General features: G+C 39.0%; 1 protein-coding gene across 4 annotated transcripts in view; it reads left to right on the top strand.

The window, feature by feature from the left end:
* Positions 1-16,354, top strand: part of LOC111898052 (respiratory burst oxidase homolog protein C) — a 30,411-nt gene extending 14,057 nt beyond the window's left edge. For all 4 annotated transcript variants that reach the window (XM_052763757.1, XM_052763751.1, XM_052763756.1 and 1 more), the window contains 7 exons: positions 13,774-14,184; positions 14,283-14,445; positions 14,535-14,583; positions 14,671-14,784; positions 14,954-15,072; positions 15,275-15,789; positions 15,940-16,354. In XM_052763757.1, coding sequence (XP_052619717.1) covers positions 13,821-14,184; positions 14,283-14,445; positions 14,535-14,583; positions 14,671-14,784; positions 14,954-15,072; positions 15,275-15,789; positions 15,940-16,049 — 1,434 coding nt within the window. In that variant the 5' untranslated portion in view covers positions 13,774-13,820 and the 3' untranslated portion in view covers positions 16,050-16,354. The remainder of the gene's footprint in view (positions 1-13,773; positions 14,185-14,282; positions 14,446-14,534; positions 14,584-14,670; positions 14,785-14,953; positions 15,073-15,274; positions 15,790-15,939) is intronic.
* Positions 16,355-16,614: the final 260 nt, after the last annotated feature.

Below are 16,614 nucleotides of genomic sequence, written 5' to 3'. Positions count from 1 at the left end.
TGTGAGTTTGAGGTAGTTCAATTCGCTTCACACGGAACTAAGTGGTTTTCTTGAGCTCTAAATTGTTAACCAATCTTTCAACTTCCAGGTCTAATGAGTAGAGCTTCAACTTCTTGGCTAAATTTCCAGAATCAAATCCGTTGCTCAAAATCATCTCCAACATGTCACCATTAGACAAATCAAACAATTCTTGGGTTAATGGTTTGACAACATCAACAAAATACAAGGATGAAACATCACTAGCATATCTTAGAGCATCGTAGATATTAAAACTTGTCGTTTCCCAATCAAAATCCATCGTTAAGCTTCCCGCATACACATCAATCTTTTTTCTAGCCGTTTTCAAAAATGGTCTCCCAAGTAAAGTTAGAGCCGACTTGGAGGACACTTGTTCTTCTTGATCAATCAAATAGAAATCCGCCGAGAAGACCAATTGGTTCACTTGCACCAAAACATCTTCCAAAACATCTTCCAAAACACCTCTAGAAAAGACACTTGATTTATCCGCAAGAGAGATTATGACAACGGTTTCACTTAAAGGACCAACATTCAATGATTCATACACTGAAAAGGGAATGAAATTGATAGAAGCACCAAGATCAAGCATGACACTACTAAAGGTGACATCTCTAATTTTTCAAGGAACCATAGACATTCCCGAATCTTTGCACTTGGGTGGATGTTTCCTTTGTAAAACTGCAGATGCCTTTTCATTCATTGAGATTTTCTCATTTCCCTTCAATTTCCTCTTGTTGGTACAAAGTTACTTCATGAATTTTGCATATCTAGGAATTTGTTTGATTGTATCAAGTAAAGGGATGTTTACTTCCACCTTTCAGAAGGTGTCCAAAATCTCTTTCTCCTCCATATTATTCTTTGAAGCTGCAAATTGGGAGGGGAATCGCGGTTGAGTGGCTATTGATGTCACTAGGGAATGGTCTTCTTTGGAACTCCGGCTTGTGTATCATTCTTGGCTATAGGATCCTCAATGGGAATGATCTATATTTCTTCCTCTTCTTCCCTTGACTTCTTCTTTGAACTACTTTCTCCGTTTTGTTTGCCACTTCTCATGGTCACCACATTGACATTGGGTTCTTTTTGGTTTAAGAAGGGAGTTTGCCACGTGACTCCAACTTGCTAATATATGTAACTATATCTCCCATTTGTGCTTCAAGGTTGGAGATACTAGTCCTTGTTTCTTTTTGGAATTATTGGGTGCTAGTGGCTAAGGATTCGACAACGTCTTCAAGAGACATTCCGTAGCTACATGGTTGGGATTGAGGAGGTTGTTGGTGATGATGTGGAGGGTGCAGTTTGGGTTGATAGGTTGATTGTGGATGTTGGTAGTGAGGTTGTTGTAGTGAGTAGGAGGGTCTAACCACTGCATTTTGTGGCAATAGTCTTGCGTTGTAGCTTATGTTGGGATTTGGCTTCAAACTTGAATTGTACGCATTTTGGTAACTGGATGGCTTGTTGTGGTAATTTTGGAATTCTCCGGTGGCATTCACGTGTTCCGCATCTTCTTGGAGAATTGGACACATATCCGTAGGATGTCCGATTGTTGCGCATATCACGCAAACCATCACTTGTAGAGTTTGTCCAATGGCTAACTTTTGAACAACGGATGTTAAATATTTGAGTTAAGACTCTAGATTCGATGTTCACACTTCATTGACTTTTTGTTGAGTTTCCGTCTTCATATCTTGGCGCGGACCAAAGTGTTGGGAGTTAGCGACTATTGTGTTGAAGAGTTGTCTTGTTTGTTGTGGAGTTTTACTAAATACATCTCCTCCACTCAAGGCATCAAGTAATCTTCTCTCCATTGGCAACAATCCCTCATACAACTCTTGAATGAGGAGTTGTTTCGGAATTTGATGTTGTGGACAACTATAGCACAAGTTGTTAAATCTCTCCCAATAATCATGAAAAGTCTCATTTTGACCTTGGCGGATTCCACAAATCTCATTTCTAAGACATGAGACTCTTAAAGCGGGATAGAACTTGTCAAGAAAAGCTCTTGCCATGTATGTCCATGAGTTGACTGACCCTATGGGAAGATAGAATAGCCAATCCTTTGCTTTATCGGCTAATGAAAAGGGGAATGCCCTTAGCTTGATTTGGTCATCGGTTGACCTTTGTCGCTTTATACTAGTGCAAATAATGTGGAACATCTTCAAGTGTTTATGGGGGTCTTCATGCTCCAATCCATGAAAAGTTTGAAGGCGATGGACTAGACTTGACTTCAATTCAGAATCTCCTTCCAAAACGGGGTAATTGATACCGGTTGGAGTTTTTGTGACATCGGTTTCCATCATTTTCCTCAAGGTTGTTTCGGGAGCTTGTCCTCCGTCCGCCATTGCAATTGGTTCAATAATGGGTGGATATTGTTGTAGGGGTGGTGTTTTGGGAATTTCTTGGCGAGGGTCAGGACTAGAATTGAGTTCTATGTCACTTGATGAAGCGCTTTCAACATCTGGGTCCTCATGAGGATTTGAAGTTTGACCACGTTCTATTACCTTTTCCTTCGCCAAATGTCTTGCTTCTTTTTCAATTTTCAGATTATAAATCAAAGCACCTGGAAGTTGAGATCTGGGTATACAAAAACAAATTGTTTAAAAATAAACCAATCCCCGGCAACGGCGCCAAATTTTGATGGTTGTTGAGGCCAACAAAATAAATACCGTAAATGTTACACACTAAAATATTGTATAGTGGTAAAGGGATCGTATGCACAGAGATTGGCGCAATTCGTTATTTCTGTGGAAATCTTGTTGTACAAACACTTGTAAAACTAAAATAAAATAAAAATTGGGGGGAGGGGTTGATCTTTTGAGATGTTTAAAAGAAAACTAGAATTAAGCTAGGATTTAAAAACACAAATAAACAAAAGTAAAGTTTGATATAAAATGAATGAGAGAAAGATGGTTGACATTGGACGATCATTACTTGAACATTTGGTTAAATAATCATGAAAACACTAAGGTGCAATACTTGTGGTTAAAGATCTAACCTGACTATAGCAATTTATAAGCATAACTTGCCTCAACTCTTCTTTTATATTAAAATAGCTAGATAAGCTCATAACACATTTCCTAAATCAAAGTCACAAAACTAATGAAGCAAGTAATTTTGTGAAAATCAATTAGCATTAGGTTTTAAGAATCACTAAGTCCAAAGAGTAATATATTTCTTTCACTATTACTATGGAGAAAATATTTTATTAGTCTAAAAGAAATGAAAACAAACATTTAAGCTAATTGTTGCTTGTTAAATTGAAGACCCATTACTTAGCCAAGAATTCAAGCAACAAAAATAACATTCACATATCAATATTCACGACTAGAGATATATAAACATTAAGGAAGTTTTCATAGAAAATATAATAATAGATTTTCAACACAAGATCATGGAGTTCTTAAAAACAACCAAAACATTCAAGCAATTGCATCAAGTCAACCGAATATGAGTCTAGCTAAGCATGGCCAAAATGAAAGAAATGCAAAGTTGATTAGGGATACCAAACATTGTTCAAAATGCAAGTTGGAAGAAAAATTGCTCCAAGCTTCTAAATCTCTAAATCTTCTAGAGAGCAAAAGTGTTTGTTCCTCCATGTATATTCCCCTATTCTTCCTAAAAAAACAGTAAATAGGTGTAAAAATTTGGATCCAAAAGTCCCCCAAAAGCATTCCACCAACCTTCCCAAAATATAGTCAAAAAGTCAAAAACCCGGATTCACCACATCACGATCCACATAGATTGTTTGTGGATCCACGCAGACCGCATGGGTCTCGCTAATTGTATGCCTTGGCCCATTTAATATATAATCCAGCCCAATCTTCTCATTCATCCTTCAGCCCACATGCACAACTCTTAAGAGCCTAATTATGCTTTACAAATCCTTCAAAGATGATCCAATACTCCTTTAATCTCCCACAGCTCAAGTCCTCGTCGTCCCGCTCGAAATTTAAGTCTAACGCGCTTCTTGCTTATATTGACACCAAGCCACTTCAAGTCAATGAACAAATTGCAAGCCTCCAATAGTCCCGCACTCCTTCCATACATCCAATAACAAATAGTCTTCGATAAATCCTACAAATAAGCTCAAAATACTGGAAAGCACCCGGTAAAGGAGAAAAATAACAAAAAGATAAATTATGCATGAAGATTAACCAAAATGAGATGGTTTTTACTAAAAATAAACTATGAAAAGAAGTAACAAAAACGAAACTCTCATACTGCTGAAGTCCCGCGGACAAAACCCTAGTTGTTGGATGACAGATTCCTGAATCTGCCAATATCAAAATAACACCCAATTAATAATTAGGTCCCTAACACATATCCATAAGTCCATGCTTGGGGTAAAAGACTACTTTACCCCTAACTTAGCTTGACTCTAGCCTAATGCCTAATCCGAAGGCCCAAAAGTCTAATAATGAACCAAGGCCCAACTATGGTCCAATTTTCCAAATTTGGACCAAACCTTTACATGGTCTTACCCTAAGGCCCAACCATTTATTCTGGTCCAAACACTTGGAAATCCAATGGTCCAATATCTCAAAATCATCAAGGTCCAGTTATGGCCCATCTATGGCCCAATTTACCCATTGGGACCAAGCTTGTCAAATGGGGCTTATCCTAAAGCCTAATCCAAATACTCTAGTCCATATGCTTGTTCTTGGATGGCCTATCAATAGCCCGATCATCAAAGCCCAATAGAAAGTCCCAACTTTTATCCCACTTGAAATTAGGGTTTTCATATAAAAATGAAGATTAGGGTTAAATGTTGCTTACTTAACCTTTTAAGGACTTAATCCATTAAGTCCATCAATCTATTAGGTCAATCATGTAGTGTGGTCGGCTTAATCCATAATCTCAATTCGGTCATCTAAAAATGCGGGTCCCGAGAAGCCATAATCTATATATATCAAAAATTAGGGTTTCTAACCCCTCACAACCCAATTAGGCCCAAAAGCTAAGTCTTTAAGCCCATTAGGGTTTTATTAGGTCAATTAGGGTTTTCCTAAGTTGGGCACCACCCACTACCACCTCGGGTAGTGGTGGTGAATGACGGCTCACGGCGGCGGCCACCACCTCATGGTAGTGGTTATGGTTGTAGTTCATTTTTCTCCATGCATCCCAAACGAAATCTACCACACACAAAGCACAACGCCACCCAACACGGCGGCTGGTGGCGGTAGTAGGCGGCAGCCACCACCTCATGGTGGTGGTTATGAGTTTTCTTTTTTATATTGTTCACTAATCACAAGTTACAACGCTTTAACCCAAAAATAAATACACAAACTAATAGATAAACACACACACACCCACCCTTATGGAGGCCGACGGTGGTAGATGGTGGTAGCCACCACCTTATGCTGGTGGTGGTGGCCTTTTCTCGATTTTCCGGTTAAGCAAAACCAGACACAACACACATACCAATCAACAGAAAGCACTCCCACTCTTGGATTTCAATCTTGAAGGGGAAAATGGTGGCAGCAACGACACGGGAAGGCTGTCATGAGGTTTGGTAGCAGCCCTCGTCGGTTCGTGACTCCTCACCATCGCCGACAATGAAATGGGGTTGGTCATCATTCCAGTTTACTCTTCGGTGGCTCACAACCCACACACGACGGACATGGCTTGCTCCATAATGCTCGGGTTACCCACAACTTCCAACGGCACGAACTTGACTTGGCCACTGCCACGGCTGGAACGGTAGTGCTTGGCTACCTTGCCCGATCAGAAAATGAGAAGAAAAGATGGTGGCGGAACAAAACAAGAGGCGAAGAAGGTGTCAAATTCCACCGAAAACAGCAAGAACAACACCCGGGGTGTGTTCCTTCCGATCATTCGCTGCTAAGAAATCTAATGGTGGCTTTTCTCTTCAACAGAATGGCACAGTGATGGTGGAGCTCGGTGGTGCAAGGTAATTATGGAAGAGATGGCGGCGGCTGGAGGAGGAGGGTGGCGGCCGGTATATGGTTCCTAGTGTTAGGGTGTCAGGAGGATTATATAACCGCCTTTATTCTAAATGTTTTGCCATAATGACAACAATAGTCCCTCCCTCCAGAAATAATTTTGAAACAGCTCCCATATTTACCCATTATACCCCTGTTCTTATAAGTTTTTTTCATAATAAGTCAAACAGTTACCAAACAACCCCTCCTCTACAAATTATTCTCAAATGAAGTCCATATGTTACCATTCAGCCCCTTAGCCTCCAAATATCTTCAAATTAAGTCCCAATAATTTACCAAGTGATCCCTGCCTTCATAAATTTTTACATAACCAATCCGGAACTTACACTTTTAACCCCAAAGTTCTAAATTATGCCAGTTAACTCCTCAGAACAAACACCTTGCTATATAATTACTATTCAATCATTAGTTTGTTTATTTATTTATTAAATAAACGGGGTGTTACAACTCTCACCCACTTAAATTAGATTTCGTCCTCGAAATCATTCCTTACCATTCCTTACATGCTAGACTACTCAAGTAACATGGCTACAATCTCGGGTAACTGTAACCAATCCTCGTAGGGTTCTAAAACATGATGATAAACGAATTCCTTGCAACATGATCACATCCATCCAGTCTAAAATCTGTAGTCTCAAGAAGGTATGACTCCCTGAAAGACTGCCCATACTGAATCATTATCGCTAAATCCAGTCCACTTGTTTCTCAACTGACTAGTCAACTTTTGATAACACGACGTTCCCACTAGAAAACAGAACCACATACGTAATTATCCTTGCAGATCACTTATACTTGGCCTAGGATCAGCTAATCCCATTGTGAGTGACTTGTCACTTCCCAATCAACCAGTTATTCCGTCCGTACTTGCAACCTAAAACACAAATACTAACACTACCCAAACACAGAAACTGCCTGAAACAACATGTTGCCACATGGCTGCTTTCCAAAATCCACCGAGACCTGCCTGGTCTCAATTCGTACTCTAATCAACTAAGATATCGGGTTCCGGCCCGGTTGCGGAGCCAAAGGACTCCCACATAGTCGTCTCACACAACTTCAGAACGAAATCCTTCTCTGTCAATAATTATCACTAGTTATCTTACCACTTTAGCTTTAACGATCTTCTGATCTAACTGCTCGGGTCCATACGTCGAGTCCTGATATCACCAAATCCAAGGCTAAAAGTGATTGCTACCTTACCAATGGTAGCCTTATATCACAAACGACCTTAATCAGTCCATTGCTTCCTTGATCTCATAACTGTAGTGGCGTTCTGACAGTCTTATCCCTGGCTACACCAACTCTAATTCCTCTGGGGAAATCCATAAACGAATCTATGGATTTGCCACGCCCTCACTACTACACCCGAACTGGTGGGTACTACTATTTCTTACGTAATCTAACGACATTCCCATGCTATCTACCAACCTAGTGAATGCTATGGCTACACCTGAAGTCTTACAACACTCTAGCATTATGTGCCAACCTTGTGAATGCTACAAATACACCCACAGACTTACAACACTCTATCACTATCTGCCAACCTTGTGAATGCTACGGCTACACCCACAGACCTATAACACTCTAAAACTATCTACCAACCTTCTAAATGCTACGACTACACCCCCAGACTTAAAACACTCTAACACTATCAGTCAACCTTTTGAATGCTACGGCTACACCCGCAAACTTACAATACTTTCTCACACTATCTGGCTGCTAGTGAATGCTATGACTATCCTGCAGTTTTACAACACTTTCCATAATGGGTCAAACACGCGCTTGACCTAACACTGAACTAAACTCATGTCCTGACTGGAATCCCCAACCTGATTCCTTAAGGCTTGCTATCACGTGACCACGCTGCATCAGTACCGTAACCATGCCCGTGACCGAAGCAACAAAATAAACCTCGAAATCATCTATACCCTCGGGCAGGGTGAGAATTGGTGTTTCGCACAACGGTTGTCTAAGAGTCTCGAAGGCTGCTTAGGCCCCAACGAAAGGCCACCGACTCCTTGGTTAGTCGGGTCAAAGGAACTGCAATCTTGGAGAAGACCCAAATAAATCTCTGATAATAACCCGCTAGACCCAGGAAACTCCGAATCTCAATTAGAGGCCTCAGAATTTCCCGAAACATCAACGTATGCGTCCCTATCATGGCTGCTATCTCAGTGCAGAATGCCCTCATCCTCTCATCACAAATATCTAAAATTCCCTCCTTGATCGTACCGAATATCACAAGAGTCTAGTAAGTGATACTGTACGTACTCTCAGATGGAATGAACTCCCTCATCTAACCATCAAGCTGCCTGGCTCTAGAGTCCGAGCCTGATCCCTTGCCGACACCAGATCTAACATCTGATCTACCACGTAGCATTACCATACTCAAGTATACTATAAGAATATCAGAATACCAATCATATCTCGAGGCATCACATATACTACAAGTTTCCTGGATTCATCTCAGCCTTCCTTGATTCGAGTACGAATCTTCTGCTTTTAGTAGTACGAGCCCATATTACCTTCCACATCTATCCATACTTTCTTCAAGAATTGACTTGAATCCACTAAGTCCTTCTACTACTAATACTTCATGCACTACTCTAATCCAAGGCTTACCCTAGGGTAACCATCACTCTCCGCCATCAGCTGCATAAGAAGTCCCTGCTATACCCCCTAACTAGCTTGCGAATACCATTACGTATCACTAAGACTGGATAATTCTTTGAATGAGAGATCCTACCCTACAACGGTTAGACTCAAACAAAAGCTGTGAGATAGAGCTAGACCTAACCTTCTGAAATTATTTAATCCTCAAAATATGTAACTTAACATATTCGTTTACTAGTTAGTAAAAGATAAGTAGGACTCCTATAAGCACAAATCAGGTAGCATTCGAGCATTGAGTAACATAATCAAGCATATCTCATTCAGGCAATCACTGACTAATCTGTACTAGCATGTGGTTCATAAAGCTGAGATACATATAACAGACACATAAGGAATCCTTCCTAGATCCTTAGTCTTGATCTAGCATGCAGCTATCATAAAGCTGATACACATATAATAGGCACATAAGGCATCCTTCCAAGATCCTTAGTCCTAATCTAGCATGTAGTTCTCATATATATATATATATCATAACATAAACTTGTATGAGTAATTTGGGATTACTTACTTGAGCTCGGCTGATTGCATGCACCACACCCTTTTCTCCTTTTTAAAGTTTTTTTTTTTTCGCTTTTTCTAAAATTCTTTTATTTTTCTCAAAGTCCTTTTTATAAAATGGTTTTTCTTTTGAAAATTTCTATACTAATTCCTTAGTTTCAGTTCAGACACACCTGAAAGTGTGACCGAATCCCTCAAACCAAGGCTCTGATACCAACTTGAAACATCCTAAAAATGCAGTCCGAAAATTTCGTTTTAATACATAAATAAAAACCATGAGTATCATACATTATATAAAAACCATAAATATCGTGTATCTCATAAATGTTATAATCAACTGTCAATATATCAAAGTCATGTCAAAACATCAAAGTAAATCATCCCAGGCTAAAAGTTGTGGTGTGTGCCATGCAATCATCCCTAGCTCTTCCCTTTGCTGGTGGAAATACCTGAAACCAAAAAGGAAAATTGTAAGCAGGAAGCTTAGTGGCTCTCCCCAAACTACCATATACCATACAAATAAAGAAATAATAGCATCACTTTGGTTTTCTGCCCAACTGCATCAGGACGAACCCGACATCGGGCTTACCCCAACATTAGACCGCGTCTCGCATCAGGCCTCGCTCGGCATACATACAACATATCATATAATATAAGCACATAATATAATCATATAAAAATTCATTGAGCTTTCCTCGACATTAGACCATAGTTCGGAACACATGACACATAACATATAAGCTAAGCTGTATCGGGCTTGCCCCGACATCGGACCGAAGCCCGGAACACATAACATATAAGCTAGCATACATCTGGCTTGCCCCGGCATTGGACCGAAGCCTGGAAAACATAACATATAACATGTAAGAATCATAAATACATCAAGCATACATAAGCACTTCACATGATCGCCCTGACATTGGACCGAAGTCTGGAAACACATAATCTGCATCGGGCTAACACGAGCATCGGACCGAAGCCCTGTATACGCTAACTTACATAAACGGGCCGACATTGGTGCCTTCGACCCGTTCCTACCGGAGGAAAACTCATCTCATACTGCTGAAGTCCCGCGGACAAAACCCTAATTGCTGAATGACAAATTCTCATATCTGTCAACATCAAAATAACACCCAATTAATAATTGGGTCCCCAACAAATATCCACAAGTCCATGCTTGGGGTAAAAGACTATTTTACCCCTAACTTATCTTGACTCAAGCCTAAGGCCCAATCCAAAGGCCCAAAAGTCTAACAATGAACCAAGGCCCAACTATGGACCAATTTTCCAAATTGGGCCTAAACCTTTACACGGTCTTACCTTAAGGCCCAACCATTTATTCTTGACCAAATACTTGGCAATCCAATGGTCCAATATCTCAAAATCATCAAGGCCCAGTTATGACCCATCTATGGCCTAATTTTCCCAATTAAGCACAAGCCTGTCCAATGAGCCTTATCCTAAAGTCCAATCCAAATATTCTAGTCCATATGCTTGTTCTTGGATGGCCCATCAGTAGCCCAATCACCAAAGCCTAATAGAAAGGCCCAACTCAAGGCCCAAGTGAAATTAGGGTTTCATATAAAATGACGATTAGGGTTAAGTGTTTATTACTTAACCCATTAAGGACTTAATCCATTAAGTCCATCAATCTGCTAGGTCAATCATGTAGTGTGGTCGGCTTAATCCATAATCCAGTCATCTAAAAATGCGGGTCCCGACAACCCATAATCCATATATCCAAATTTAGGGTTTTCTAAACCCTTATTAGGGTTTCTAACCCCTCACAACCCAATTAGGCCCAAAAGCGAAGTCTTTAAGCCTATTAGGGTTTCATTAGGTCAATTAGGGATTTCTTAAGTCGGGCACCACCCACTACCACCTCGGGTAGTGGTGGTTAATGGCAGCTCACGGCGGCAGCCTCCACCTCACGGTGGTGGTTATGGTTCTAGTTTATTTTTTCCAAGCATCCCTAACGAAATCTAACACACACAAAGCACACCGCCACCCAACACAGCGACTGGTGGTGGCAAGAGGCGGCAGCTACCACCTCACGGTGGTGGTTATGAGTTTTCTTTATTATACTATTCATTAATTACAATTTACAATGCTTTAACCCAAAAATAAACACACACACTAATAGATAAACACACACACACACAGCCACCCTTGTGGTGAGCGGTAGTGGTAGATGGTGGCAGCCACCACCTCACGGTGGTAGTGGTGGCCTTTTCTCGATTTTCCGGTCAAACAAAACCACACATAACACACACACACACAAATCAACAGAAAACACACCGACTCTTGGATTTCAATCTTGAAGGGGTGAAACGGTGGCGGAAGCGACACGGGAAGACGGTCATGACATTTAGCAGCAGCCCTTGTCGGTTCGCGATTCCTCATTATCGTCGGCAGTGATATGGGTCTGATGATCGTTCCAGTTTACTCTTCGGTGGCTAACGACCCACACACAACGGACATGGCTTGCTCCACAGTCCTCCGGTTACCAACAACTTCCGATGGCATGAACTTGACTAGGCGGTGGCCACGACTGGAACAGTAGTGCTTGGCTACCTTGCCCGATCAGAAAATGAGAAGAAAAGATGGTGGCGGAGCAGAAGAAGAGGCGAAGAAGGTGGTGACTTCCACCGGAAACAGCAAGAACAACACCACAGGTGTGTTCCTTCCGATCATTCGATGCTAAGATATCTAATGGTGGCTTTTGTCTTCAACAGAATGGCACAATGATGGTGGAGCTCGGTGGTGCAAGGTAACTATGGAAGAGATGACGGCGGCTGGAGGAGGAGGGTGGCGGCCAGTATATGGTTCCTAGGGTTAGGGTTTCAGGAGGATTATATACCCGCCTCCATTCTAAATGTTTTGTCATAATGACAACAATAGTCCCTCCCTTCTGAAATAATTTCGAAATAGCTCCCTTATTTACCTATTATAACCCTGCTCCTATAATTCTTTTTCATAATAAATCAAACAGTTACCAAACAATCCCTCCTTTACAAATTATTCTCAAATGAAGTCCATATGTTACCATTCAGCCCCTTAGCCTCCAAAATCTTTCAAATTAAGTCTCAATAATTTACCAAGTAATCCCTGCCTTCATAAATTTTTACATAACAAATCTGAAACTTACGCTTTTAACCCCAAACTTCTAAATTATGCCAGTTAACTCCTCGGAACCAACAACATGCTATATAATTATTTGATTTTAGGGCTACTATTCATTCATTAATTTGTTTATTTATTTATTAAATAAACGGCGTGCTACAGGTTAAAAAGTAAACTGGCCCATAATAATGGGACTTTATTCGAGATTTCCAGAACTCTTATGTTTCACAAAAATCTTGTTACTTAAAACTCCCAACATGTTATTCACATTTTTCTCTCTTGTGCTATGATATAGAATGGTTTATGGGTCTTGTATAAATATATGGACAAATATGGGGGACGTAATTGTAATAATTATCATTTTTAGTTTTCAACCCTATCTAGAATTAGGGATGACCATAGGCAGGTACCCGCCTCATTTGGCGAGAACCGTAACCGAAACCGGCGGTTCCTGAAAAGCTAAAACCGGAACCGAAACCGGTCCAGGCAGTTTTTAAATTTTTGGAACCACTTCCGGAACCGGTGGTTCCGGTTCTAAGAGTGTGTAACCCGGTTACATCAACTTTATTAAAAACTTTCAATAAAACCGTAATTTAGTTCAATCGAAATCGAATCAATTCGGACCAAAAACAGACAAAATCGAACAAATATATTTTAAATCGGTCTCAATAACACACACATGTTAATATTAATAGTATATATATATATATATATATATATATATATATATATATATATATATATATATATATATATATATATATACACCGGTTCCGGCGGGTACCCAGCGGGTAGCGGTTCCGAAAAAATGTGAACCGGAAGTGGAACCGTTCAAGACCGTTCCGGTTCCGAAAGCAGGTACCCAGTTCTGATGCTCATCCCTATCTAAAATTATCTGAAGATTATCATAAATAGGAGTAGTCGGGTATTGAGTATTTTAAAGAATTTGGTCTTCGGCAATACCTACGGTAGGAGGTTGTCTCTTTGGAGAGTTGATAGAAACCAAAATGCAATAACAGTGAATGAAACTAAAATATGAGATTATAGATCTAGAAAGCTGTTCTTTATTGAATGGAATGAAACTAGAACAAATCGGAGAAGATAATCAAATGATTATCTTCGTGCCCTAATCTGAAAGGTTCACTAAAGAGATGACCTCCTACCCAAGCTAACGTCGTGAACTAAAAAATCGAAAATACTCAATACCTTCTATGACTACTCTATTTATGCTATCCTTGAGATAATTGTAGATAGGATTCAAAACAGAAAATAATAAATATTACAATTAGGTCCCCATGTTTGCCCATATATTTATATAAGACCCATAACACATTCTCTATCAAGAGCCTTTCTAATTAGGGCATGAAGAAACATTTGGTTTCTTTTCTGATTTGTTCTATTTTTATTCGATTCAGTAATTAAATAACTTTCTAGATCTATGTATCTCATATCTTAGTTTCATTCATTTGTTATTGCATTTTGCTTTCTATCATATTAACAGGTATACCCCTTGTGATTTCCATTTTGGTTAATTTGTTTTGGAACCAAATGCATAATATGGGTACGGGTGATGGAAGAACTAGATTAGACACCGAGGCTGTGGGTGTTGACAGTGTGAAGTCTGAAATTGACGACTACATTGAATCACTTTGGATGTTGGTGATGACTCAATGGCAGCATTCAAATGGCTTACTTGCAGGGTCGGTGTCTGAGGAGTTGACTACATTCTCGAAACAGCAACCAAAGGCTCCATTAGACAGGAGTAAATCTGTCGATGTCGCTTTCAAGGTGCTTGAGTTTATTAGCAACAAGGAGGAAAGTAGGACATGGGTTGCCATTGAGAAGCGATTTGATGATCTCACCAAGGACACCAATGGATTACTTCCACGGTTGCATTTCTGGGAATGCATTGGTAATCAATATATAACTCCAACCATGCATGTTCGTTCTTCGTTTTTTTATTAACTATGGTTCCGTTTATTTTTTATTTTTTCTATTTTAATATACCAGGGATGAACAAGGATTCCCAAGATTTTGCTGGGGTGCTGTTTGATTCATTATCTCTAAGGGCCAACATAAAAGGTGAATTGATTAACAAAGATCAAATGTATGAGTTTTGGAACCAAATTTCTGATCAGAGTTTTGACTCAAGGCTACACACTTTCTTTGACATGTGAGGATTAATTAAAATATTAAACACTAATTATTTTTGTTTGGTGGGAATCATACGTACAAATATACTAAATATATAAATAAATGCAGGATTGACAAAGATGCAGACGGTAGGATCACAGAAAACGATGTCAGAGAGGTCTACATTATGTATTTAATCAATTATTTATAGTCTAAGAATATTATTCCCAAATAATATTATATATTCTGTACCCATGGGATGCAGATTATTATCCTTAGTGCTTCAGCCAACAAGCTCTCGCATCTTCAAAATCAAGCAGACGAATATGCCGCATTGATCATGGAAGAGCTAGACCCGGATAACAACGGTTACATCATGGTTAGATTAAACACAAATAAATTATATATATATATATATATATATATATATATATATATATATATATATATATATATATATATATATATATATATATATATATATATATATATATAGTTTGGTAATTGTGGGAAAGTGTTTAATTAATTAATGAGAAAATTTAAAACAGATTGAGAATTTGGAGAAGATATTGTTGCAAGCACCAGAGGGTAACGAGAGAGCAGAAAGCCCAAAGCTGAAAACAACGGAAAGTAGTAAGCCAATCAGGAGATGGTATGAAAATTTTAGGTACTATTTACAGGAGATTATTGGCAGAGATGTTGGTTTGTTTACATGGAAGCACATTCATGTCAAAGACAGAGCACTGTGTTGTGCATGTGGATATGAAACCTAATCTTTTGTAACAAAAATATAGCAAAATATTTGTCATAATTTTTTGTGTATGACTATGATTTGATCTTAATAACTAGTTTTAACTTTTTTTTGACAGACTAGCAAAAGTTTTATTCAAGGGTAAATATGGAGCACCAGCACAAGACTATAAGAAATACAGCGTGGTGTTACTAGTGGGGTCAGGAATGGGAGCAACCCCAATGATTAATATTGTGAAAGATATTTTGAATAACATTGAAGCCAAAGAAGAGGAAAATGGTAGCACTGGCGAATGGCACAAGAAAAAATCAGGGCCAACAAACTTTGAAACAACAAGAGCTTACTTCTATTGGGTGACTAGCGAACAGCGTTCGTTTGACATGGTTAAAGACATTATGAATGATGCTGCTGAAATGGATAAATATGATGTCATTGACATGCATGCTTATTGCACCAGGGTTTTTGAGGAAGATGACGCTCGGTCTGCCCTAATCAAAATGGTTGAGTCACTTAATCATGCCAAAAATGGTGTTGATGTTGTTTCGGCGTCTCGTGTTAAGACTTATTTTGCCAAACCCAACTGGTTTGAGACGTACATGCACATTGCTCTTAAACACTCGGGTTCCAGAATAGGTATTACTTCTCACTCACTCGATGTTCATTTTTTAAGATAAGCTTTTTGTCAAGAAATGACAAAAGCCAATAGAAATTAGAAAATCTTGTATGTAAACTCTTGTATACAATTCAGTGATGTTTCTAACTTTTGTCTATGAAAATCCACAGGGGTGTTCTATGGTGGAGAGCCAGCATCAGCAAAAGAGCTGAAACAACTAGCTCATGAATTCTCACACAAGACATCAACCAAATTTGATTTCTGTAAACAGAACTTCTGATTTTTTTTTCCTAAAGATTTCCAGATATGGATCCAATCAAAACCCTTCTAGAATCATAAATTCTACCCCTCTATGTACAGAGAATTGAAGATCAAGGCCGCTATAATTAAAGACTAGTTGTATATCCGCGCTAGGCAACGGGTCACAAAAGTTTATTAAGTTTATATGATATGATGTCTGGTAAATAAATTTCTTTATTTGTTGTTATATCTTAATTTTGGCTAAATAGAAAATTGTTTTGTTTCAAGATTTGAATAAGAACATGTAATCTTCAGACACATATAGAGAAATCCTTGTGAGTACTATCTTATTGCTAGCATGATAGCCAAAGACTATCTCTACATGTTAATTAATATTAGTAAGTTGTCCATAGAAATATCCATTCAAGGGGACAATATTCTATACAATATTATTATGCATCTGTTTTTTTATTTTTATTTTTATTTTTATTTTTTTTTACCGAAACATAGTTAAAGGAAAAATCCACAAAAAAAAGGAATGATTTTGATCTTAAGTCTCTAGTTCTTAGTGTTGGTGACCGAATCTGTTATCCTTATCGATTTTG

Source organism: Lactuca sativa, chromosome 1 (genome assembly GCF_002870075.4).
Source record: "Lactuca sativa cultivar Salinas chromosome 1, Lsat_Salinas_v11, whole genome shotgun sequence".
Taxonomy (NCBI): domain Eukaryota; kingdom Viridiplantae; phylum Streptophyta; class Magnoliopsida; order Asterales; family Asteraceae; genus Lactuca; species Lactuca sativa.
Note: the sequence above shows the minus strand (reverse complement) of the source record. Positions and strands in the feature narration are given on the sequence as shown.